Raw genomic sequence first — 24,876 nt, 5'->3', positions numbered from 1 at the left:
GCAAAGAGTATGTGAACCTGGTATCTAACAGCCTTTTAAACGTATTAGCAAAACCGATCAGACAGAATCACTCATTTATTCCATTGTTTTACTGTCATAGGGAACGGACACCTCGTCATAACAAGGTGAATAGTGTTGGTTGTGTGTTGAACCGCATGATTATGACAGCATACAGAACATACAGTTTAAATGTGAATGCCTGTCTCACCTAACCATGTCTTTCAGATCGCCCAGTGACCAGACATTGCCAGGAGACACTACCGTAACAAGTATGTATGATGCCACAGTGAAGTGTACGTGTGTTGGCCTATAATTATAGAGATATTTACCACAGTCCCGTTTTAACAGCACATTTCTGTGATTCTGTTAACACAGCAAGTGACCCCACAAATCCTGTAGAATCTCCACAGGAAAAGAAGGCAATACCATGACATAATTATGTTTTTATGTAGCTGCCTCACGCTCTTCCTCTACTTTACCACCATAGTGCTTTTTTTGGTTTTCTGTGCATAAACAGTACAGTGGGCTGGCACACAACACATAAGTATGTTATAAATGAAAAACAGTTGGAATGGTGGTTTATTGAAGGATTTGATGATTTGATGTTTTCTTTCAAATAGTGATTTGTCCTCATCCCTTTGTTGCAATAACAGGAAGGTGAAGATGATTGGTGCTATGCCACCGTTTCCCATGCTGATGCTCCTCCATCCTACTCAGTCAAGTTTGAGGAAGGCCATGACTATGCCACAATGGTCATATACTGACCAGCATGTGCCGACCTGAATGGACATGAAAGGACTTCCACATAGATAGATTGTTTGACTTTAACACCTCCATTTAAATTTTCTTTCCAATAAATCAATTGCACTAATCTATTTGCAATGTAATTTTGATCATCCAATTTGTCACTTTAAGAGAACAATTAAGTTTTTGTATTCCACCATCCGCTTAATTTCTGTTTGTCTCGTGTGCACCTGTCAGTCCCAGTCGCAGGAAACAGTAACATAGCGCTCGCTACTTTTCGCTGACCAGGCATTCATCTTTGCTTACCTGCCTAATGCTTCTAAATGTAAGCCATTGACTTAAATCAAGAATTACTTACTTAAATTCCACGAGGGTTAAGTCTACTCCAAATGTGCACGGTCCGTGGATGAATTGGCAAGTTTTCAACCCGTTTTCTCACGGTGTGGTGGTTACAAACTACTCCACTACTACCCGTCCGTAGCAATACAAGACACGTTTATACCACTAGATGGCAATGTTGAATCCTGTTTTGCAACAATTTTAAGAGCTCCTCGTAGGCAGGGAAAACCCTTTTTGGACATTTCTGTTATTGGAATAGGCTATCATCAAAATAAATCAATTGTACAATACCATTGGAAATTAATGTTGAAAGTTGCATTTGTGTTCCTAAAATGTAAATTGAAAAGGTATTATCACTGCTTCCTGTTGACAAGCCATTTTGATAAATAGCCTAATGTCAAAACACAGTTTAGAGATTGATTAGACACTAGAGATTAGAGAGTTTAATAGTCAAATCATGCACAGGGTTGCAGATGTAATTACAGGGCACGAGCTCCAACAATGCAGGACAAAGTGAAATAAAATAATACAAATAGATAATAATACAAATATAAAAAATAATAATTACATTTTAACAACTGTGTAATTGATAGATGTCCATTGGGGGTGGGGACAGGGTTAACGTCCATTAGAGGGGATGAGAAATGTCCACAGGAGGAGCAGCAGGGTGAGTAGGTGACTAGTCGTGCCTATTCAGCATAACACATGTCTATTGGGGGGAGGGCAGGGTAAAAATGTCCTTTGAGGTGGGGGGTAGAAGCCTGATGGTCTGGGGGAAGAAGCTATTGGCCAGTCTTACAGTTTTTACCATGATGCTCCTATACTGCCTGCGTCTGAGAGATAGAACGGGGAGAACAGGCCATGGCTCAGGATGCTGGGGTCCCTGATTATCTTCTTTGCCTTCCAGCGACACTTGGTGTTGTAGGTGTCCAAATCAATAAGCAATATGCAGAAACAGTTCGTTACATATTGAAAACCTAAACCTAAAATCTACTATCTACACATGTGCACCAATTGTAATCATATTACTTGTATTTTTTTAAACGAGCACCTTATAAACTGCACACGCACCAAAACCCTGGTGTTTTGACAAGTGGCAATAAATCACTGATATCAATTAGGTGGGAGGGATTAAGGTTGTAGCGCTGTTGAAACTAACACAACTAAAAACAACACATGGAAACTGGAGATATTTAATTACATCACTGGTTAGAGAACAACATGCAGAAGTCAGAAATCATCTACATTTTAGAGTGAGGCAATTTGATTTGGGGGTCTCCAAAACAGAAAGAGAAACGCTACACTTATTTCCAATCACTCATAATTGTAGAAGTCAGAAATCATGTCACACCCTGACCTTAGAGAGCCTTTTTTATTCTCTATTTTGTTAGGTCAGGGTGTGACTTGGATGGGCATATCTATGTTTCTATTTCTTTGTTGGCCTAGTATGGTTTCCAATCAGAGGCAGCTGTTCATCGTTGTCTCTGATTGGGGATCATACTTAGGCAGCCCTTTTTCCCACCTGTGATTGTGGGATCTTGTTTGTGTGTAGTTGCTTTCTGCACTGCATATAGCTTTACATTTGTTTTCTGTTGTTTTTTCCCGTTTTCATTTTTATTAAAAAAGAAAATGTACGCCTACCACGCTGCACCTTGGTCCAGTTCTTCAGACGAGCGTAACAAATCAGCTATATTTTGGAGTGAGGCAATTTGATATGGGGGTCTCAAACAGAAAGAGAAACGCTCCACTTATTTTCCAATCACTCATATTGATATCATATTGAAATCAGTTGCACGAGGGGGAGATAAGGTTGCAAGTCCTGTTAAAACTAACACAGATCAAAAACTACACGGAATCTGCTAATAATGTGTTGCCTACAATTTGTAGAAGACAGCTAGCTACATTTTGAAGTGTTGCATTTTCATTCAAGTGGGTCGCCAACGAGGTAAGTGTAATGCAACACTTTTTCTTTTTACCACTTCCATCAATATCATGCTGAAATCAAAAGAACACGGTCAAATGTTTGGGCTGTAGCGTTGTTGGTTAGATGAGAACTTAGAAGGCTTACAGTATTGGCCTATCTATATTTAGGAATGTCGGATGTTGATTTTCGTCAAGCGACTTTTATAGAGACCAAGAGATCATGGAGTCCCGAGTGGTGCAGCACAATTGGCCAAGCGTCGTCCAGGTTAGGGGATGGTTTGGCTGACCTGATTTCCTTGTCCCACCGTGCTCTAGAGACTCCTTGTGGCGGCCAGGTGCCTTCAAGCTGACTTCAGTCGCCAGCTGGACAGTGTTTCCTCCGACACATTGGTGCGGCTGGTTTCCGGGTTAAGCGAGCAGGGTGGCTTGGCAGGGTCGTGTTTCGAAGGATGCATGGCTCTCGACCTTCGCCTCTCCCGAGTCCGTAACATGGCTGGGGAGAAGTTGGGTGCTTAAACAGAAAATATCTATAACATCCGACTACTAATAAAACCCAATAAATCAGATACTGAACTATTTTTGATCATGTCTCCGTTATGTGTCTCAGTTGGTAGAGCATGGCACTTGCATCACCAGGTTTGTGGGTTTGATTCCCATGGGGGACAAGTATGAATGAAAATGTATGCACTCACTAAGTTGCTCTGGATAAGAGTGTATGATGAAAATGTATATTTAGGTTACATTTTTGTTTGTGTATGTGTACTGTATGTGCAAGGTGTACACAGTTACTGTCTTGTTTGAAAAGTCAACTTTAATGGCAAGCAATGAAATCTTAATCACATGGGTTCTCACATTTGAAATAGTTGTGCTCTAGTTACCTATATTTTCACTAAAATCAATTAAGGTGCACATCAGGGACAGTCCTTTAGTGGTCAGTCAAATAAGGTAAATTTATTCAACGTCACTAGTGATCTGTTACAACATCACTTCTGAGTCTCCATATCCTGCTTTCTAGGTTGCTCTGTGTCCTAAGCACACATCATTTTTTACACATAATCTGTGTTCACCTTTTTATTGGAAGAAAATATCATATTTTCCACGATCTTCTATTCACTTGAGTTTTCAATTGTTACTTTTATTTTTGATCAATGATCTATTTACACAGATATTTTAAGTAGCCCATTCCATATTTTAGACGGAAACACTTTTTTTGGTTTTACAGATGTGGCTAGTGTTGCAGAAAAAGGTTGTGCAGGTATGTATGAATTACAGAATGACACTCCTTATGATTGTCCAGCTCAATGTCAGCCATTAAATATAATCAGTGTCTTTGAGGCACAAAAGCCTTTCTTGTCGCCGGAGTTTTGTACAGCTATGGAGGTAGTTAAGAATTTTGACTGGAATAATAATGTTTTATAGTCGCAAATAGAGAAATATGGAAGTGATACTCCACATGCAAAACACCTTTTAAATCAAGGAACAATTCAAGTTTTCATAGATTCTCTTTCGCTCTAATCAGATTCTGTTCCCACTCCAACCATTGCATTATCCCCTTGGTACATCAGTGTAGCTACTCCGCCTATTACAGTACACTGTGAGTTACCAGAAGGCATTGTTTGATGAACAATCCATAAACTTTCCTCCTGTGGTTTACCAAAACAAGTCAAAGAATTTATTGGTGGTGATGAAATAAAAAACAACTCAAATATATTTGGATTCCTGTTTTCGATTTCTTCAATGCATGGATTTGCTTTCAAAAAACGAAGTTAGCCATAAATCCACAAACGTAATGTTATCTATGGATGCAATCCAAGCCATAACTTAGTTGGCACAGACTGGTTACTCTGACTGAAAATATTTATTATGTAAACTAAACAGACATGGCTCAAGGTACCTGCAATTTCCTCATTTGGAGAAGCATTAGTCACCTCCATTACAAAGCTATAAAAGTCATTAGGTGAAAAAGCTCAAACAAGAAACTATCCATCAAATTGTCCAACTTCAAATAAACTCAATAGATCAGTAACTGAACTCATTTGATCATGTCAATGTGTGTGTTGTCAACGGATTACCAGGACGTGTACTCAGAGCATGTGCGGAACAACTGGCAAGTGTCTTCACTGACATTTTCAACCTCTCCCTGACCGAATCTGTAATACCTACATGTTTAAAGCAGACCACCATAGTCCCTGTGCCCAAGGAAGTGACGGTAGCCTGCTTAAATGATTACCATACTGTAGCACTCACGTCGGTAGCCATGAAGTGCTTTGAAAGGCTCACATCAACAGCATCCTCCCGGATAGACGAGACCCACTCCAGTTCGCATAACACCCTAACAGATGACGCAATCTCAATCGCACTCCACACTGCCCTTTCCCACCTGGACAAAAGGAACACCTATGTGAGAATGCTGTTCATGCCCCCCTTGGGTTGTGTCGTGGCGGAGATCTTTGTGGGCTATACTCGGCCTTGTCTCAGGATGGCAAGTTGGTGGTTGAAGATTTCCCTCTAGTGGTGTGGGGGCTGTGCTTTGGCAAAGTGGGTGTGGTTATATCCTGCCTGTTTGGCCCTGTCTGGGGGTATCATTGGATGGGGCCACAGTGTCTCCTGACCCCTCCTGCCTCAGCCTCCAGTATTTATGCTGCAGTAGTTTGCGTCGGGGGGCTAGGGTCAGTCTGTTACATCTGTAGTATTTCTCCTGTCTTATCCGGTGTCCTGTGTGAATTTAAGTATGCTCTCTCTAATTCTCTCTTTCTCTCTCCCTAGGACCATGCCTCAGGACTACCTGGCATGATGACTCCTTGCTGTCCCCAGTCCACCTGGCCGTGCTGCTGCTCCAGTTTCAACTGTTCTGCCTGCGGCTATGGAACCCTGACCTGTTCACCGGATGTGCTACCTGTCCCAGACCTGCTGTTTTCAACTCTCTAGGGACAGCAGGAGCGGTAGAGATACTCTCAATGATAGGTTATGAAAAGCCAACTGACATTTACTCTTGAGGTGCTGACTTGTTGCACCCTCGACAACTACTGTGATTATTATTTGACCATGCTGGTCATTTATGAACATTTGAACATCTTGGCCATGTTCTGTTATAATCTCCAACCTGCACAGCCAGAAGAGGACTGGCCACCCCTCATAGCCTGGTTCCTCTCTAGGTTTCTTCCTAGGTTTTGGCCTTTCTAGGGAGTTATTCCTAGCCACCGTGCTTCTACACCTGAATTGCTTGCTGTTTGGGGATTTAAGCTGGGTTTCTGTACAGCACTTTGAGATATCAGCTGATGTAAGAAGGGCTATATAAATACATTTGAATTGATTCGATTCATTGACAATAGCTCAGCGTTCAACACCGTAGTTGCCACAAAGCTCATCACTAAGCTAAGGACCCTGGGACTTAACAACTCCCTCTGCATCTGGGTCCTGGACTTCCTGACCGGACGCCCACAGGTTGTAAGGGTAAGCAACAACACATCTGCCATGCTGATCCTCAACACTTGGGACCCTCCGGGTGCATGCTTAGTCCCCTCCTATACTCCCTGTTCACGCACGACTGCGTGACCAAGCACGACTCCATCATTAAGTTTTCTGATGACACATAGGTGGTAGGCCTGATCACCGACCACAATGAGACAGCCTATAGGGAGGAGGTGTGCCAGGCAGTGTGGTGCCAGGACAACAACCTCTCAATGTGAGCAAGACAAAGGAAATGATCGTGGACCACAGAAAAAGGGTGGCCGAACAGGTCCTCATTAAAATCAACGGGGCTGTAGTTGAGCGGGTCAAGAGTTTCAAATTCCTCGGTGTCCTCATCACCAACAAACTATCATTGTCCAAACACACTAAGACAGTTGTTTTCCCCGTCAGGAGACTGAAAAGATTGGTCATCGGTCCACAGATCCTTAAAAAGTTCTACAGCTGTACCATCAAGAGCATCCTGACTGGTTGCATCACCACCTAGTATGGCAACTGCTCGGCATCAAACTGTAAGGCGTTAAAGAGGGTAGTGTGTACGACCCAGTACATCACTGGGGCCAAGCTTCCTGCCATCCAGGACCATATACAAGGCGGTGTCAGAGGGAGGCCCAAAATTGTCAAAGACTCCAGTCACCCAAGTCACAGACTGTTCTCTCTGCTACTGCACAGCAGGTGGTACCGGTGCGCCTGCTGAGGAGTTCACTTCACTTACCAAAGAAAGTGGAAAATATGTCTTTGTCTTATATTCTTCTCATTTGTGAGTATTCAATATTTTTGGTCTTTGGACCAATATGTCTTTACACCGATTTTGGTAGTATGTTATGTAAATTATGCTTTATAATTGTTCTAAGTATGTATGAGCCTTTATTACGTCTTATAATAAGGCTTGTAAAATGTCTCACTAAGTTGTTTTTACCTTGTTCAAAGATGTTGCCTGTGTTGCGCTAAAAGAAAGTTGTGCAGGTACATATTACCAAATGTCACTTCATTAATTATCCAGCTCAACACCTATTGATTTAATTCAGGCATAAAAGTATTTTTTTGATGACAGATGTGTACACTACTTTTCACAACTAATATAGAGTAGCACAATGCTTAAAGTGTCATATCTTTAATTAAAAACAATACATTTTTAGTTGCAAATAGAGACATTTAGGTGATGCTCAGCATACAAATACATTATGAATATGATTCTTATCTTTCACAATATCTTATATTCTCTCTATTTCTCTAAACAGATTCGGTTCCCACTCCCACTATTGTATTTTCCCCTGGGTACATCAATGTAGCTACACCTGTTACAGAACGCTGTGAGTCACCAAAAAGCACAGAGTGCAAGTTCTACAGAGATCTCGACCCCAGCCCTATAAGAAAAGTAGATTACAAGCAGGGTGCTTGCCAGTTCAATTTGTTATGGAATGAGTTCAAAAAGTGGAACAAGACTGAAGTAGATCTCAGCTGTGTAATTCTACAGAATAGAGAAGATAATACGATCAAAACCTCAAAACCTAGTGATGCTCGAAGACTTAATGTCGGTGGTAAGTGACAGTTTTACAGTACTCCAAAGCACATGTTTACCATAGTACACATCCCACTTGTAAATTGACTTGATAAATTACTTTCACAATTTACAAACAGATCCAATTGGAAAGCCCAGTGTTCATGTGGAGAAGACTGGGAATTACCTCAATCTTCGATGTGAGGCCAAGGCTGGCACCTCATGCTACTTTTATCTGAACAATGGTTACTCACACTTTATTAAACAACCCTACAAAGACAATGTCTGTGTGGTGAGAGTGGCAGAAGAGGAACTGCAGAGGAAGAGGAGCTTGCTGGAGAGATTTTCATCCCCTGTGCTGTGGAGCTGGTGACAGAGGGTGAAGATACTGTGACATCACAGCATAGTGAACCCCTCGGTATCACCATAGATGGTGAGGAAGACTAGAGCCCATCAATTTCTGTGATTTCAAATGTGTCAATTTTCTGTTGGTCTATTGTTGTATTGCAAAACTAATATATTATTATTGTACACATATCAATGTTTTATTTATTTCAGTTGTAAATCCTCCAGGATTAACTAGCTCCTCATCAGTGTTGAATTTAATCAAACCTGGTGAGGAGAAGACAAGCAGCAATGTCACAGCCCAAGGAAGAGGTGAATGAAATTGGTTTGGTTTTAGATTTACTTTGAAAATATTATCATGACAATCCTCTGTCTGTGTATTACTGTATTGCAAGACTAATACTGTATATAATTATTGTACATACTGTGTATATCATTGTTTTATTTATTTTGGTTGTAAATCCTCCTGGAGCCACCAGTTCCATCCCACTTGGAGAGGATAGGTCAGTCAGTAGTATAACTACACAAGGAGAAGGTGTATTAAATAAAGATGGTTATTGTGAGCTCAGTTTGTCTAAATACATCAGCAAGTGCCTATTCAGATACTGTTTTTGTTAGTTATGTCCCTTTCCCTTCCAGAATCCGTCTCAGAGATCCCCTTCTACCAGTATACCTGTCTTCATGCCGTTGTCTGTGTTATCATTTTTTTAAAACATTTTATTTCACCTTTATTTAACCAGGTAAGCTAGTTGAGAACCAGTTCTCATTTGCAACTGCGTCCTGGCCATGATAAAGCATAGCAATTCGACACATACAACAACACAGAGTTACACATGGATTAAACAAAACATATAGTCAATAATACAGTAGAAAAAAAGAAAACAAAAAGTCTATATACAGTTAGTGTAAATGAGGTAAGATAACGGAAATAAGGCAATAAATAGGCCCTGGTGTCGAAGGAATTACAATATAGCAATTAAACACTGGAATGGTAGATTTGCAGAAGATGAATGTGCAAGTAGAGATACTGTTGTGCAAAGGAGCAAGATAAATAAAATAAATACAGTAAGGGGATGAGGTAGATGGATGGGCTGTTTACAGATGGGCTATGTAAAGGTGCAGTGATCTGTGAGCTGCTCTGACAGCTGGTGCTTAAAGCTAGTGAGGGAGATATAAGTCTTCAGCTTCTGTGATTTTTGCAGTTCGTTCCCGTCATTGGCAGCAGAGAACTGGAAGGAAAGGCGACCAAAGGAGGAATATGCTTTGGGGGTGACGAGTGAGATATACCTGCTGGAGCACGTGCTACGAGTGGGTGCTGCTATGGTGACGAGTGAGCTGAGATAAAGCGGGGATTTACCTAGCAGAAACTTGTAGATAACCTGTACCCAGTGGGTTTGGCGACGAGTATGAAGCGAGGGCCAACCAACGAGAGTGTACAGGTCGCGGTGGTGGGTAGTGAATGGGGCTTTGGTGACAAAACGGATGGCACTGTGATAGACTGCATCCAATTTGTTGAGTAGAGTGTTGGAGGCTATTTTATAGATGACATCGCCAAAGTCGAGGATCGGTAGGATGGTCAGTTTTACGAGGGTATGTTTGGCAGCATGAGTGAAGGATGCTTTGAGGCGATACAGGAAGCCGATTCTTGATTCAATTTTGGATTGAAGATGCTTAATGTGAGTCTGGAAGGAGAGTTTACAGTCTAACCAGACACCTAGGTATTTGTAGTTGTCCACGTATTCTAAGTCAGAGCCGTCCAGAGTAGTGATGCTGGACGGGCGGGCAGGTGCGGGCAGTGATCGATTGAATAGCATGCATTTAGTTTTACTTGCATTTAAGAGCTGTTGGAGGCCACGGAAGGAGAGTTGTATGGCATTGAAGCTCGTCTGGAGGTTAGTTAACACAGTGTCCAAAGAGGGTCCAGAAGTATACAGAATGGTGTCGCCTGCGTAGAGGTGGATCAGAGAATCACCAGCAGCAAGAGCAACATAATTGATGTATACAGAGAAGAGAGTCGGCCCGAGAGTTGAACCCTGTGGCACCCCCATAGAGACTGCCAGAGGTCCGGACAACAGGCCCTCTGATTTGACACACTGAACTCTATCAGAAAAGTAGTTGGTAAACCAGGCAAGGCAATCGTTTGAGAAACCACGGCTGTCGAGTCTGCCAATAAGAATGTGATTGACAGAGTCGAAAGCCTTTGCCAGGTCAATGAATATGGCGGCACAGTAATGTCTCTTATCGATAGCGGTTATGATGTCATTTAGGACCTTGAGCGTTGTTGAGGTGCACCCATGACCAGCTCTGAAACCAGCTTGCATAGCGGAGAAGGTACGATGGGATTCGAAATGGTCCGTAATCTGTTTGTTAACTTGGCTTTCAAAGACCTTAGAAAGACAGGGTATGAAAGATATAGGTCTGTAGCAGTTTGGGTCTAGAGTGTCACCCCCTTTGAAGAGGGGGGATGACTGCGGGCAGCTTTCCAATCTTTGGGAATCTCAGACGACACGAAAGAGAGGTTGAACAGGCTAGTAATAGGGGTTGCAACAATTTCGGCAGATAGGTTTAGAAAGAGAGGGTCCAGATTGTCTATCCCGGCTGATTTGTAAGGGTCCACATTTTGCAGCTCTTTCAAAACATCAGCTATCTGGATTTGGGTGAAGGAGAAATGGTGGGGGCTTTGGCGGGTTGCTGTGTAGGGTGCCGGGCAGTTGACCAGGGTAGGGGTCGCCAGGTGGAAAGCATGGCCAGCCGTAGAGAAATGCTTGTTGAAATTCTCAATTATAGTGGATTTATCGGTGATCATCCTGCTGTTGGAATTTGTTCTGTGTCTTCTCAAATTAAATCAAATCAAATGTTATAAGTCACATGCGCAGAATACAACAGGTGTAGACCTTACAGTGAAATGCTTACTTACGAGCGCCTAACCGACAGTGCAGTTGGAAAAAATACGGATAGGAATAATAGACAAAAGTAACAAGTAATTTAAGAGGAGCAGTAAAACAAAATATATATATACGGGAGGGGGGGGCCGGTACAGAGTCAATGTGCGGGGCAACAGTTAGTTGAGGTAGTATGTCGATGCATGTTGAGTTAATTGAAGTGACTATGCATAGATGACAACAGAGAGTGGCAGTATAGACGTGGTGCATGCCTTCTCATACACAAATTGTAATGGATGTAGGAACTTCATTTCATTACTCTTTTGTTTCTGAGGATGTTCCTGCACAGCAGGAAATGCAAACTTGCAGTGCATTTGAGCTTTAAAAATGCTTCTAAACGTTGTAATTCCCGGCTTTGTAATTTCAAACTTGATTTGCCCTAAAAGAAATGTATCAATCCCAACAAAAATATCCATTAATTATCATCCACATAATAATTCACATTTCCTGTTGCTGCAGGATTATTTTCCTGCTGTAGCAAACTGGCTCAAATTAAGATCCTACATCTGTTTGTTGTTCAGGAGGCTTTTGTCATGTCTTTTATTAGCTATACAACCTGGCTGTATGATTTCTTTTCATCATACTTTTATCTCTGAAGTTTATCCGCAAGGCAATTTCAAACGGAGGTAATAGTGGTCTATTTATTCATAAATATTTACTCATGCATGTTTTTAATATTACCTCTTTGAATGTACTGGTGAATTGTCGGGTCTTGACCAAAACCCAACTAAGCTGCAATATGTGTGTGTAGAACAATGCTCTTTACTCCCCATTGCTTGTTAATGTATTTTATATTATGCAAAGTGTTTCATGTGTAATGAGTTTATATGTCTAAAATACAGCTATTTTATTAGCATTTCATTTTTTCTGCTCATGGATGTTGTGTTTTCCTGTGGAAATAAAGTTTGTACATTTTATTGTAAATCTTGTTGGAAATGTTTATTTTCTTTGGAAGTTGAGGAGCCACTCTGAGAGGAGACAGCATTGTGTTTAGATTACACAGCAGTTGAGATTCAAAGGTCTTCAACGATCCGATGACTCATGATGTTCACTGTTGTACCTGAGCTTTAGCAGAGTGTGTCGAGTCTGTTTGTCACGTAGATGTGACCACAGTGATCATACAGGTACACTTCTATTTCTAGAGATGAGTAGAAGGCACCAACATCACCCCTGCAAACAACTTGCTATACATATCTTCATACTGTTTGAAGCTCATGTCTATTTCCATCAATATAAATGACTTGTCAGAGAACATGAAGAGGTGTGGAAAGACACAGTAATGGAATTGTGGTCATGATCTACATTTTACATTTTAGTCATTTAGCAGATGCCCTTATCCAGAGTTACTTACAGTAGTGAATGCGTATATTTAATTTCGTGCATTTGTTATTTTTTGTTGTTGTACTGGCCCCCCATGGGAATTAAACCCACAACTCTGGTGTTGCACACACCATGCTGGCGTTGCAAACACCATGCTCTACCAACTGAGCCACAGGGAAGACTAGGCTGAGATGTGCTACAATAAGCCATTGTGCTGCAACTGGTCCCCTAACACGCTGTCCCTAGCCCTCAAACCCAGATGGATGAGAATGAGATCTATCATTCAACAATTTAAAAAAATAACATGCCTGTTGGATTTGCTTCCAAAAAACTAAGTTAGCCAAAACACCACAAAGTAATGTGATCCATGTATGCAATCGAAGCCAAAAATTAGTTGGCACAGACTGTTTATTCTGACTGGAAATATGTATTATGTAAACTAAATAGACATGGATCAAGGTACCTGCCATTTCCTCATTTGGAGAAGCATTAGTCACCTCCATTACAAAGCTATGAAAGTCGTGGGGTGAAAAAGCTCAAACAAGAAACTATCCATCAAATTGTCAAACTTCAAATAAACCCAATAGATCAGTAACTGAACTCATTTGATCATATCAATGTGTGTGTTGTGTTGGGATCTGAGAATATGACAATATACATATTCATGTCACTGATGGAGTGCTGAGGTTTAGAGGGTCTACACCAGAAGTGAATGGTTATAGGAGGAAGCTATATAGTGTGAGCAATTAAGCTTGGAATGTGTTGAGTGCAGGGAAGCGATTACATGTGGCAGGCATTGATAAGGGGAGAGAGCCATGGATTACTGATGGAGGGGGGTTGATGTCAGGTCAGGTCATGTTAAGGGAGAAATATACGTTTTTGGCCCGTATCACTAGTGTCCTGCCTAGCAGTAAAGAACGATGTTTGTACAGATATGTAGAAGGAGACTCAGCCCATGAGGAAAGGTTAAATATCAGTGCTTGTGTGAAAATGTCTTTGTCTAATGCAGCTGTATTGATACTCTGGGAAGAATAAACTTGGTTAAGCTTTCATAATGTCTGTTGAGATGTTTTACTTTGAGAATTAGAACCACAGTTGTTAGGGTGATGTTGCTGTTAAGCTACTGCATATTTAGTTTTGGTTTTGTATTTGTGTGTGTATAGTTTAAAGTAACTCTTTGAAAAGTCAACAAGATTATTTGATCAATTAATTACAAGAGGTCTCATATTTGAAATAGCTGTGCTGTAGTTACCTATATTTTCAGGAAGTTTATTGTAGGGTGGACCACATGGACAGCTCCTTAGTGGTCAATGAAAATAAGGTCATTTTCTTCAGCGTCACTAATGATCTGTCACAACATCAGACGTGAGTCTCCATATCCTCCTCCTCTGTAGGTTTTCTGTGTCCTACCAAACACACATCAGTTTTCTCACATGACAATCTATGTGTGGAGTTCACTTCACTGACGGAAGAAAGTGGAAAATATGTCTTTGTCTTATATTCTTCTCATTTGTGAGTATTCAATTATTTTAGTCTTTGGATCAATATGTCTTTACACTGATTTTAAGTTTTGGTAATATGTTACTTAATGTATGCTTTATAACTTGTTCTAAGTATGTATGAGCCTTTATTATGCCTAATAGTAATGCTTGTAAAATGTCTCACTAAGTTGTTTTTACCTTGTTCAAAGATGTTGCCGGTGTTGCGGTAAAAGAAAGTTGTGCAGGTACATATTACCAAAAGTTACTTCATTAATTATCCAGCTCAACAGCTATTGATTTATTTCAGGCATAAAATTATTTTTTTGATGACAGATTTGTACACTACTGTTTCACAAGTAATATAGAGTAGCACAATGCTTAAAGTGCCATATCTTTATTAAGAAATGTATTTAGTTGCAAATAGAGAGACAAGGAAGTGATATCCATATACAAATACATTCTGTATCAAGATTCTCAAAATATTTTATATTCTCTCCATTTTTCGAAACAGATTCGGATCCCACTCCCACTATTGTATTTTCCTCTGGGTACATCAATGTAGCTACACCTGTTACAGTACGCTGTGAGTCACCAGAAGGCACAGAGTGCATTTTCCACAGAGATCACCAACCCAACCCTATAAGAACAGTGAATTACAAGCAGGGTGCTTGCCAGTTTAATTTGTTATGGAATGAGTTCAAAAAGTGGAACAAGACTGAAGTAGATCTCAGCTGTGTAATTCTACAGAACAGAGAAGATAAAACTATCAAAACCTCAAAACCTAGTGATGCTCGAAGACTTATAGTGAGTGGTAAGTGACAGTTTTACAGTACTCCAAAGCACATGTTTACCAGGGTACACTTCCCACTTGTTAACTGAATTCATAAATTACTTTCACAATTTACTAACAGATCCAATTGGAAAGCCCAGTGTTCATGTGGAGAAGACTGGGAATTACCTCAATCTTCGATGTGATGCCAAGGCTGGCACCTCATGCTACTTTTATCTGAACAATGGTGACTCAAACTTAAAAAAACTACCCTTCGTAGAAAATGTCTGTGTGGGGAGAGTGGCAGAAGAGGAACTGCAGAGGAAGAGCAGCAGTGCTGAAGAGATCTTCATCATCTGTGCTGTGGAGCTGGTGGTAGAGGGTGAAGATACTGTGACATCACAGCATAGTGAACCCCTCGGTATCACCATAGATGGTGAGGAAGACTAGAGCCCATCAATTTCTGTGATTTCAAATGTATCAATCTTCTGTTGGTCTAATGTTTTATTGCAAGACTTGTATATTATTATTGTACACATATCAATGTTTTATTTATTTCAGTTGTAAATCCTCCAGGAGCTACTAGTTCCCCATCAGCGTTCAGTATAATCAAACCTGTTCAGGAGGAGACAAGCAGCAATGTCACAACCCAAGGAAGAGGTAAGTAGCATTGGTTTGGTTTTAAATTAACTGTTAGTAGTCCTAAGAACTTCAAATTGCAAGTTCAGTGAATGACTCTGCTTCTAAATGTACAGCTTTTGATACGTCTCTAACATCTCTAACCTGTTAAGTATCTCGATAGTCACTGTTAGTAAAGCTAATTAGCACAAACATTCTAGTCATTGTAAGGTCAGGTTATACTGTACAGATGACTCACTGACTCACTGTGAGCCTTCATTCAGTTTCTTCAGGTCCAGTGTTCCTCATCATCAGTCTGGGTGCTGGTTCCCTTTTCCTGGTTCTGCTAGCTGGGTCTGTGCTGTGTGTTCTCCAAAGCAATTGTGGTGCGTACTTTCAGATCGGTCTACTCATAATACATTCTTATTTTGTTCCAAATGCTACTTTGAGTTATTTTCAAAATTGCTAAATTATCTCAATTTATCTTTTGAAGGGGTTCAATGCAGGCCTGTAAATACTGGGTAAGACTGGTGTATTCATTTTAGATTCACAATATTTTTTCTTTATTCATGCACGGCTATATCTTTCTGACTGTACTGCATTGTCTTGACAGAAGCCCACCTGAGCAGCAAGACCAAACCCCACCTTGTGTCTGTGAGTATGAGAGTTAACTAAACCACCACTGCCTTTATCTTCTTTTGTTCAGTGTTTTATTATCCATCATTCTCTCATTTCAAACAGATTCTGTCATCACAAAGCAGTCTAGGGATGAGGTGAGTTGGTTTGAACCAGTGCAGTGTGAAGTAACCTAATATGCACTTTACTACCACGATATCAAGCAATATTGCCAATAGCACCAATGACAACCCTACTGTGCACACAGCTCAAAGTGACTTGAGCTCTCTCTTACAGGAAGAGGACAGTAGTCTGCAATATGCTACTGTGACATCTACCAGTGACCAAGCTAGTCTTCAATATGCAACAGTGACATCTACCGGTAACCAAGTTGGACCTGGGAGCACCAAGATCAAGTTTGAAATAGCTGGAGAGTACGCCCTCTTAGCAGAATCATAGAAGAAGAAACATTTACTGGATAACATGTTCTGCCATAGTTTACAGTTACAATCCTGTCTTTTTTTCTTCGTATTGGATCATAATTTAGTCATTGTACAAAAAAATACTGCCACAACAACAAAGACTAAAGATATCTACTCATTTCTGAAAACAAGCATCTTCAACTATTTGCATTTTAGGTTCATATAAATAAATTAAAAATAAACTTTGTCTGAAATATAAAATAAATATTTTCCTAAATTGAGTTACCCAATCTAGTCAGCAGTCACCAATCAGTAGTCACCGATCTATTTCACTCCTTGACAAGAGTCAATAGAGACTCAAATCCACAAGAGGGTAGAACACATGTCAAACTTTGCTTGTTACATCTCTACATCTCTCTCTCCTTTTCTGATCTCTCGCTCTCTACATCTCTCTCTTTAACCATGTCTGGTGTAAATTAGTTTTCAGTGGTGGAAAAAGTACCCAACTGTCATACTTAAGTAAAAGTAAAGATACCTTAATAGAAAATGACTCAAGTAAAAATGAAAGTCACCCAGTAAAATTCTACTTGAGTAAAAGTCTATAAGTATTTGGTTTAAAATATACTTAAGTATCAAAAGTGAATGTACAACTAATGTCAAATTCCTTATATTAAGCAAACCAGAATGCACCATTTTCTTTTTTTTCTTATTTTTTACGGAAGGCCTTGGGACCACTTCCACACTCAGCTATCATTTACAAACAAATCATGTCAGTTTAGTGAGTCCGCCAGATCAGAAGCAGTAGGGATGACCAGGGATGTTCGGTTGATAAGTGCAGGAATTTGACTATTTTCCTGTCCTACTAAGCATTCAAAATGTAATGAGTACTTTTGGGTGTCAATGAAAATGTATGGAGTAAAAATTACAATGTTTTCTTAAGAAATGTAGTTAACTAAAAGTAAAAGAAGTCAAAAATATGAATAGTAAAGTATAGATACCCCAAAAAACTACTTAAGTATTACTTTAAAGTATTTTTACTTAAGTACTTTACTTCCGCCTGATGATACACTACCTCCACATTTCCTCTCCCTGCTTCCTGATTTACAGATCTGCTACTCTATGGACCCAACCTCTTCCTGTAGTCTGTCAACATCTGTTCCTCTCAGACCAATTTCATTCTCATACTGGGCTATAAATAGATGTGCAAAGGTTTTAAGATATGATTCATTTAAACAAGTATACTTAAACAAGTATGCATGTGTAAATGAACACCTTTCTTGATTTATAAGTAAATTATTCATGTGCAAAGCTTCAACTAGAGACTAATGAAACCCACATGATAATTGCAACATTTAAATAATATTTTAAATCGTTTATTTTTTTTGCAGTTAGAAGTGGTTCCTGCCAGTTAGGCCTGGTTAGGCCCAACCAAATCCTCGAAAACCCATGAACAAAATCTTGCATGAACATAACTCTCATAACCCCTGTCTCCCAACAGAGGTAACTGATCTTAGGACAGAATAGGCCCACCCAGATCAGTCTTATCTACACCTGCAATTGGAGCACATTACACACCTATGACAGCTACAGGTATGAAAGTGTATATGAAAATTATGCACCATCACAGAAGGGTCATAGGTGGGAGATATTGTTTCACCATAAAAGGAGAGAGGAGAGACACAAAATACAGTGTGTCACTCTCACACTCACTACTGTGGCATTGCCTGAGTCATTATCTACAGCCAACAGCTCCTGTGTATATTTCTAAAAACATTTTTGAAAGCATGTGAAAACAGTCGACCCCGAAAGCAAATCTCATTTCCATATATCCTGTTTCACTTCTCTCTCTGCATTATGCATAATAACAGGTGGCAGGTTTGGGACCTTCAAAGAACTCCTAACCATGATCCAATGAATGTGCTGCTGGTGCCTTTATGTGTGAGTTTTGTATTATTAATAATATAATTATTGTACTGTATAATAAAATGTAAAATAATTTACTTTCATAACAATTTCCCTAATTGTACTTTTGGTTGGAATAACAATGAACTACATTTCTTGTAGTCTCTCTTGACCTACAATTAACAGATGCAGGTATGTTTCTCCCCTTCTCTTGCTTGTTTTGTCATTCAACATTAGGGATGCACTTTTGTGATTTGCATGGTTATCAATGGCAGGGAAATAAATGTTGAGCTCTTTAAGAAGGGAATAATCTTGCATTTTGAATTAGTTTTAGAACGGACACAAATCTTAGTTTTTTTCACCATAATGTTATCATTCCTGTCTTTCCTCAACTATCTCTCTCTTTCCTCAACTATCTCTCTCTTTCCTCAACTATCTCTCTCTTTCCTCAACTATCTCTCTCTTTCCTCATCCTTCAAGGGGACAAGGAGAATCAGACAAACACTTGGAATACCCAGGAGAAGAAGCACCAGATCTCAGTAAGCCTGAAGTTTGTGACCCTGACTGAAGTGGTTGAGCTGAGCTGTGAGTCCTCTGTCCTTGTAGAGGGTCAGCAGTGTTTGTTCTAGGTGGATTCTAAACTCAAGGAGTTTGGTCGCTCAAATGCCATGCCAACCAATGCTCCCTCCCAGTAAAGAGGTCAGAGCTGCTTGGGTGGAAGCCCAGAGGGCTGTGGTCAAAGGTCACCGTCCAGTGTCATTACGAAGAGGAGGAGGGCGTCCACTCACCTCCCAGCAAAAATGTGGTGTGGAACACAAGTAAGAAAGGTTACATGAGAAATGTAATGCATAGATTCCTGATTTAGGTCATTCATCCATTTGGTCAAAAATACATTTTACTCTGTTACAGACATGCTGACTAAGTACATCATCGGATGTATGGCCCTGATAGGATTCATGATTCTACTTGCAGTATTCATATTCTGCATCACCTGTCTCCTCTCACTGAAAGCAAAGAGTATGTGAACCTAGTATCTAACAGCCTTTTAAACGTATTATCAAAACCGATCAGACAGAATCACTCATGTATTCCATTGTTTTACTGTCATAGGGAACGGACACCTCATCATAACAAGGTGAATAGTGTTGGTTGTGTGTTGAACAGCATGATTATGACAGCATACAGAACATACAGTTCAAATGTGAATGCCTGTCTCACCTAACCATGTCTTTCAGATCGCCCAGTGACCAGACATTGCCAGGAGACCCTACCGTAACAAGTATGTATGATGCCACAGTGAAGTGTACGTGTGTAGGCCTATTATTATAGAGATATTTACCACAGTCCCGTTTTAACAGCACATTTCTGTGATTCTGTTAACACAGCAAGTGACACAACAAATCCTGTAGAATCTCCACAGGAAAAGAAGGCAATACCATGACATAATTATGTTTTTATGTAGCTGCCTCACGCTCTTCCTCTACTTTGCCACCATAGTGCTTTTTTGGATGTCTGTGCATAAACAGTACATTTGGCTGGCACACAACACATAAGCATGTTATAAATGAAAAACAGTTGGAATGGTGGTTTATTGAAAGGATTTGATGATTTGATGTTTTCTATCAAATCGTGATTTGTCCTCATCCCTTTGTTGCAATAACAGGAAGGTGAAGATGATTGGTGCTATGCCACCGTGTCCCATGCTGGTGCTCCTCCATCCTACTCAGTCAAGTTTGAGGAAGGCCATGACTATGCCACAATGGTCATATACTGACCAGCATGTGCCGACCTGAAAGGACATGAAAGGACTTCCACATAGATAGATTGTTTGATTTTAACACCTCCATTTCAATTTTCTTTCCAAGAAATCAATTGCATGCGTCTATTTGCAATGTAGTTTTGATCATCCAATTTGTCACTTTAAGAGAACAATAAAGTTTTTGTATTCCACCATCCGCTTAATTACTGTTTGTCTCGTGTGCACCTGTCAGTCCTATTCGCAGGAAACAGTAACACGCTGCTTTTCGCTGACCAGGCACTCATCTTTGCTTACCTGCTGAATGCTTCTAAATGTAAGCCATTGACTTAAAGTAATAATTACTTCTTAGGCTACTCTCTGGTTTCTCAATTAAATTGAAATCACATGTTAAGTAACCTACTTTTATAAAATCCATAAGGGTTCAGTCTACTCCAAATGTGCACGGTCCGTGGATGAATTGGCAAGTTTTCTAACCGTTTTCTCACGGTGTGGTGGTTACAAACTACTCTACTTCTGCCCCAACGTAGCAATACAAGACATGATTATACCACTAGATGGCAATGTTGAATCCAGTTTTGCAACAATTTTAAGAGCTCCTCGTAGGCAGGGAAAACCCTTTTTGGACATTTCTGTTATTGGAATAGGCTATCATCAAAATAAATCAATCGTACAATACCATTGGAAATTAATGTTGAACGTAGCATTTGTGTTCCTAAAATGTAAATTGAAAAGGTATTGTCGCTGCTTCCTTTTGACAAGCCATTTTGATAAATAGCCCAATGTCAAAACACAATTTAGAGATTAGATTAGACATTAGAGATTAGAGAGTTTAATAGTCACATAATACACAGGGTTGCAGATGTAATTACAGGGCACGAGCTCCAACAATGCAGGACAAAGTGAAATAAAATAATACAAATAGATAATAATACAAATATAAAAAATAATAATTACATTTTAACAACTGTGTAATTGATAGATGTCCATTGGGGGTGGGGACAGGGTTAACGTCCGTTAGAGGGGATGGGAAATGTCCACAGGAGGAGCTGCAGGGTGAGTAGGTGACTAGTCGTGACTATTCAGCATAATACATGTGTATTGGGGTGAGGGCAGGGTAAAAATGTCCTTTGAGGTGGGGGGTAGAAGCCTGATGGTCTGGGGGAAGAAGCTATTGGCCAGTCTTACTGTTTTTACCGTGATGCTCCTATACTGCCTGCGTCTGAGTGATAGAACGGGGAGGACAGACCATGGCTCATGTGGCCGGGGTCCCTGATTATCTTCTTTGCCTTCCAGCGACACTTGGTGTTGTAGGTGTCCAAATCAATAAGCAATATGCAGAAACAGTTCGTTATATATTGAAAACCTAAAATCTACTATCTACACATGTGCAGCAATTGTAATCATATTACTTGTATTTTTTTAAACTAGCACCTTATAAACTGCACATGCACCAAAACCCTGGTGTTTTGACAAGTGGCAATAAATAACTGATATCGGTAAGGTGGGAGGGATAAAGGTTGTAGCGCTGTTGAAACTAACACAACTAAAACAACACATGGAAACTGGAGATATTGTCACGGGTGTCGTAGGGTTTAGACCAAGAGGCAGCAGGAAAATGTATACTCATCTTCTTTTATTAAAGGACAAAGAAGGAAAACCCAAAACAAACACGTATACAAAAAACCACGACGACAAAGAACAGGCCGGTAAGGCATAAAGCTATACACAGCAACAATCTCCCACAAAAATCCCATGACAAAAACACTTCTAAATATAGGACCTTCAATCAGAGGCAACGATAGACAGCTGCCTCCAATTGAAGGCCCCAGCCCCATTACGAAAACATAGAAATACAAACACCTAGAAAGAACATAGAAAAACTAACATAGAACAATAACCAAAACCCTGGAGTAATAAATCAAATACCCCTCTACATACATAACCACCCCGAACCATAAAAACCAAATACCCCCTCTACATGAACACATACACAAACACACCTTGAACCACATAAAACAAATACCCCATGGCACGCCCTGACCAAACTACAAGAACAAATAACCCCTTTACTGGTCAGGACGTGACAGATATTTATTACATCACTGGTTAGAGAACAACCTGCAGAAGTCAGAAATCAGCTACATTTTGGAGTGAGGCAATTTGATTTGGGGGTCTCAAAAACAGAAAGAGAAACGCTACACTTATTTTCCAATCACTCATATTGATATCACATTGAAATCAATTGCATGAGGGGGAGGTAAGGTTGCAAGTCCTGTTTAAACTAACACAGATAAAAAACTACACGGAATCTGGTAATAATGTGTTGCCTACAATTTCTAGAAGACCTCTAGCTACATATTGAAGTGTTGCATTTTGATTCAAGTGGGTCGCCAATGAGGTAAGTGTAATGCAACACTTTTTATTTTTACCACTTCCATCGATATCATGCTGAAATCAAAAGAACAGGGTCAAACGTTTGGGCTGTAGCGTTGTTGGTTAGATGAGAACTTATAAAAGGCTTACAGTATTGGCCTATCTATATTTAGGAAAGTCGGATGTTGATTTTCGGCAAGCGACTTTTATAGAGACCAAGAGACCAGGGACTCCCGAGTGGTGCAGCACAATTTGCCAAGAGTAGGGGAGGTTAGGGGAGGGTTTGGTTAGGGGATGGTTTGGCTGACCTGATTTCCTTGTCCCATTGGGCTGTAGAGACTCTTTGTGGCGGCCAGGTGCCTTCAGGCTGACTTCAGTCGCCAGCTGGACAGTGTTTCCTCCGACACATTGGTGCGGCTGGCTTTCGGGTTAAGCGAGCAGTGCGACTTGGCAGGGTCGTGTTTCGAAGGATGCATGGCTCTCGACCTTCGCCTCTCCCAATTTCGTATCATGGCTGGGGAAAAGTTGGGTGCTTAAACAGAAAATATCTATAACATCCGACTACTAATAAAACCCAATAAATCAGTTTCCGAACTATTTTTGATCATGTCTCTGTTATGTGGCTCATTTGGTAGAGCATGGCACTTGCAACACCAGGTTTGTGGGTTTGATTCCCATGGGGGACAAGTATGAATGAAAATGTATGCACGCACAGTAAGTCTATAAGTCGCTCTGGATAAGAGTGTATGATGAAAATGTATATTTAGGTTAACTTTGTTGTTTCTGTATGTGTACTGTATGTGCAAGGTGCACACAGTTACTGTCTTGTTGGAAAAGTCAACTTTAATGGCATGCAATTAAATCTTAACATGGGTTCTCACATTGGAAATAGTTGTGCTCTAGTTACCTATATTTTGACTAAATTCAATTAAGGTGCACATCAGGGACAGTCCTTTAGTGGTCAGTCAAATAAGGTACATTTATTCAACGTCACTAGTGATCTGTTACAACATCACTTCTGAGTCTCCATATCCTGCTTTCTAGGTTGCTCTGTGTCCTAAGCACACATACTTTTTTACACATTATAATCTATGTGTTCACCCATTTACTGAAAAAGAAAGTGGAAAATATGATCTTATCTTCTATTCATTTGTGAGTTTTCAATTATTACTTAAATTTTTTATCAATGATCTATTTACACAGATATTTTAATTAGCCCATTCCATATGTTAGACTGAACCACCTTATTTGGTTTTACAGATGTGGCTGGTGTTGCAGAAAAAGGTTGTGCAGGTATGTATGAATTACAGAATGACACTCCTTATGATTGTCCAGCTCAATGTCAGCCATTAAATATAATCAGTGTCTTTGAAGCACAAAAGCCTTTCTTGTCGACAGAAGTTTTGTACAGCTATGGAGTCAGTTAAGAATTTTGACTTGAATAATAACGTTTTATAGTTGCAAATAGAGAAATACGGAGGTGATACTCCACATGCAAAACACCTTTTAAATCAAGGAACAATTCAAGTTTTCATAGAATGTCTTTCACGCTGAACAGATTCTGTTTCCACTCCAACCATTGTATTATCCCCTTGGTACATCAGTGTAGCTACTCCGCCTATTACAGTACACTGTGAGTTACCAGAAGGCATTGTTTGAGGATCAATCCATAAACTTTCCTCCTGTGGTTTACCAAAACATGTGAAACAATTTATTGGTGGTGATAAAAATATATATATATATTTGGATTCCTGTTTTCCATTTCTTCAATACTTGGATTTGCTTCCAAAAAACGAAGTTAGCCATAAATCCACAAAAGTAATGTGATCTATGGATGCAATCCAAGCCATAACTTAGTTGACACAGACTGGTTACTCTGACAGGAAATATGTATTATGTAAACTAAATAGACATGGATCAAGGTACCTGCCATTTCCTCATTTGGAGAAGCATTAGTGACCTCCATTACAATGCTATAAAAGTCGTGGGGTGAAAATGCTCAAACAAGAAACTATCCATCAAATTGTCCAACTTCAAATAAACCCAATAGATCAGTAACTGAACTCATTTGATCATGTCAATGTGTGTGTTGTGTTGGGTTCTGAGAATATGAAAATATACATATTCATGTCACTGATGGAGTGCTGAGGTGTAGAGGGTCTACACCAGAAGTTTATGGTTATAGGAGGAAGGTAAATAGTGTGTGAAATTAAGCTTGGAATGTGTTGAGTGCAGGGAAGCGATTACATGTGGCAGGAATTGATAAGGGGAGGGAGCCATGGATTACTGATGGAGGGGGGTTGAGGTCAAGTCACCTTAATGGAGAAATAAAAGTACATGGCTCGTATCACTAGT

At 40.1% G+C, this 24,876-nt stretch overlaps 1 protein-coding gene and 1 long non-coding RNA gene across 4 annotated transcripts; both read left to right on the top strand.

Moving 5' to 3' along the window:
• Positions 1 to 13,937: 13,937 nt before the first annotated feature.
• LOC123723825 (uncharacterized) lies at positions 13,938 to 17,827 on the top strand. Of its 3 annotated transcripts, none has more exons than XM_045713860.1 (10): positions 13,938 to 14,094; positions 14,273 to 14,308; positions 14,575 to 14,874; positions 15,113 to 15,268; positions 15,394 to 15,492; positions 15,735 to 15,836; positions 15,944 to 15,971; positions 16,064 to 16,104; positions 16,192 to 16,223; positions 16,363 to 17,827. In XM_045713860.1, the coding sequence occupies exons 1-10, from the start codon at positions 14,067 to 14,069 to the stop codon at positions 16,522 to 16,524; spliced, it is 984 nt and encodes a 327-aa protein (XP_045569816.1). In that variant the 5' UTR covers positions 13,938 to 14,066; the 3' UTR covers positions 16,525 to 17,827. The 3 variants fall into 3 exon arrangements, with proteins under 3 accessions (XP_045569816.1, XP_045569814.1, XP_045569813.1); XM_045713858.1 differs by having other exon boundaries at positions 14,975 to 15,268; positions 15,409 to 15,492; XM_045713857.1 differs by having other exon boundaries at positions 14,975 to 15,268.
• Positions 17,828 to 17,969: 142 nt separating this feature from the next.
• On the top strand, positions 17,970 to 20,342 carry LOC123739529 (uncharacterized). Its single transcript, XR_006767737.1, has 7 exons — positions 17,970 to 18,425; positions 18,552 to 18,581; positions 18,870 to 19,207; positions 19,299 to 19,406; positions 19,500 to 19,524; positions 19,625 to 19,668; positions 20,053 to 20,342. It is a non-coding gene; the product is annotated as an uncharacterized lncRNA (long non-coding RNA).
• Positions 20,343 to 24,876: the final 4,534 nt, after the last annotated feature.

Source organism: Salmo salar, unplaced genomic scaffold, assembly GCF_905237065.1.
Source record: "Salmo salar unplaced genomic scaffold, Ssal_v3.1, whole genome shotgun sequence".
Taxonomy (NCBI): domain Eukaryota; kingdom Metazoa; phylum Chordata; class Actinopteri; order Salmoniformes; family Salmonidae; genus Salmo; species Salmo salar.
Note: the sequence above shows the minus strand (reverse complement) of the source record. Positions and strands in the feature narration are given on the sequence as shown.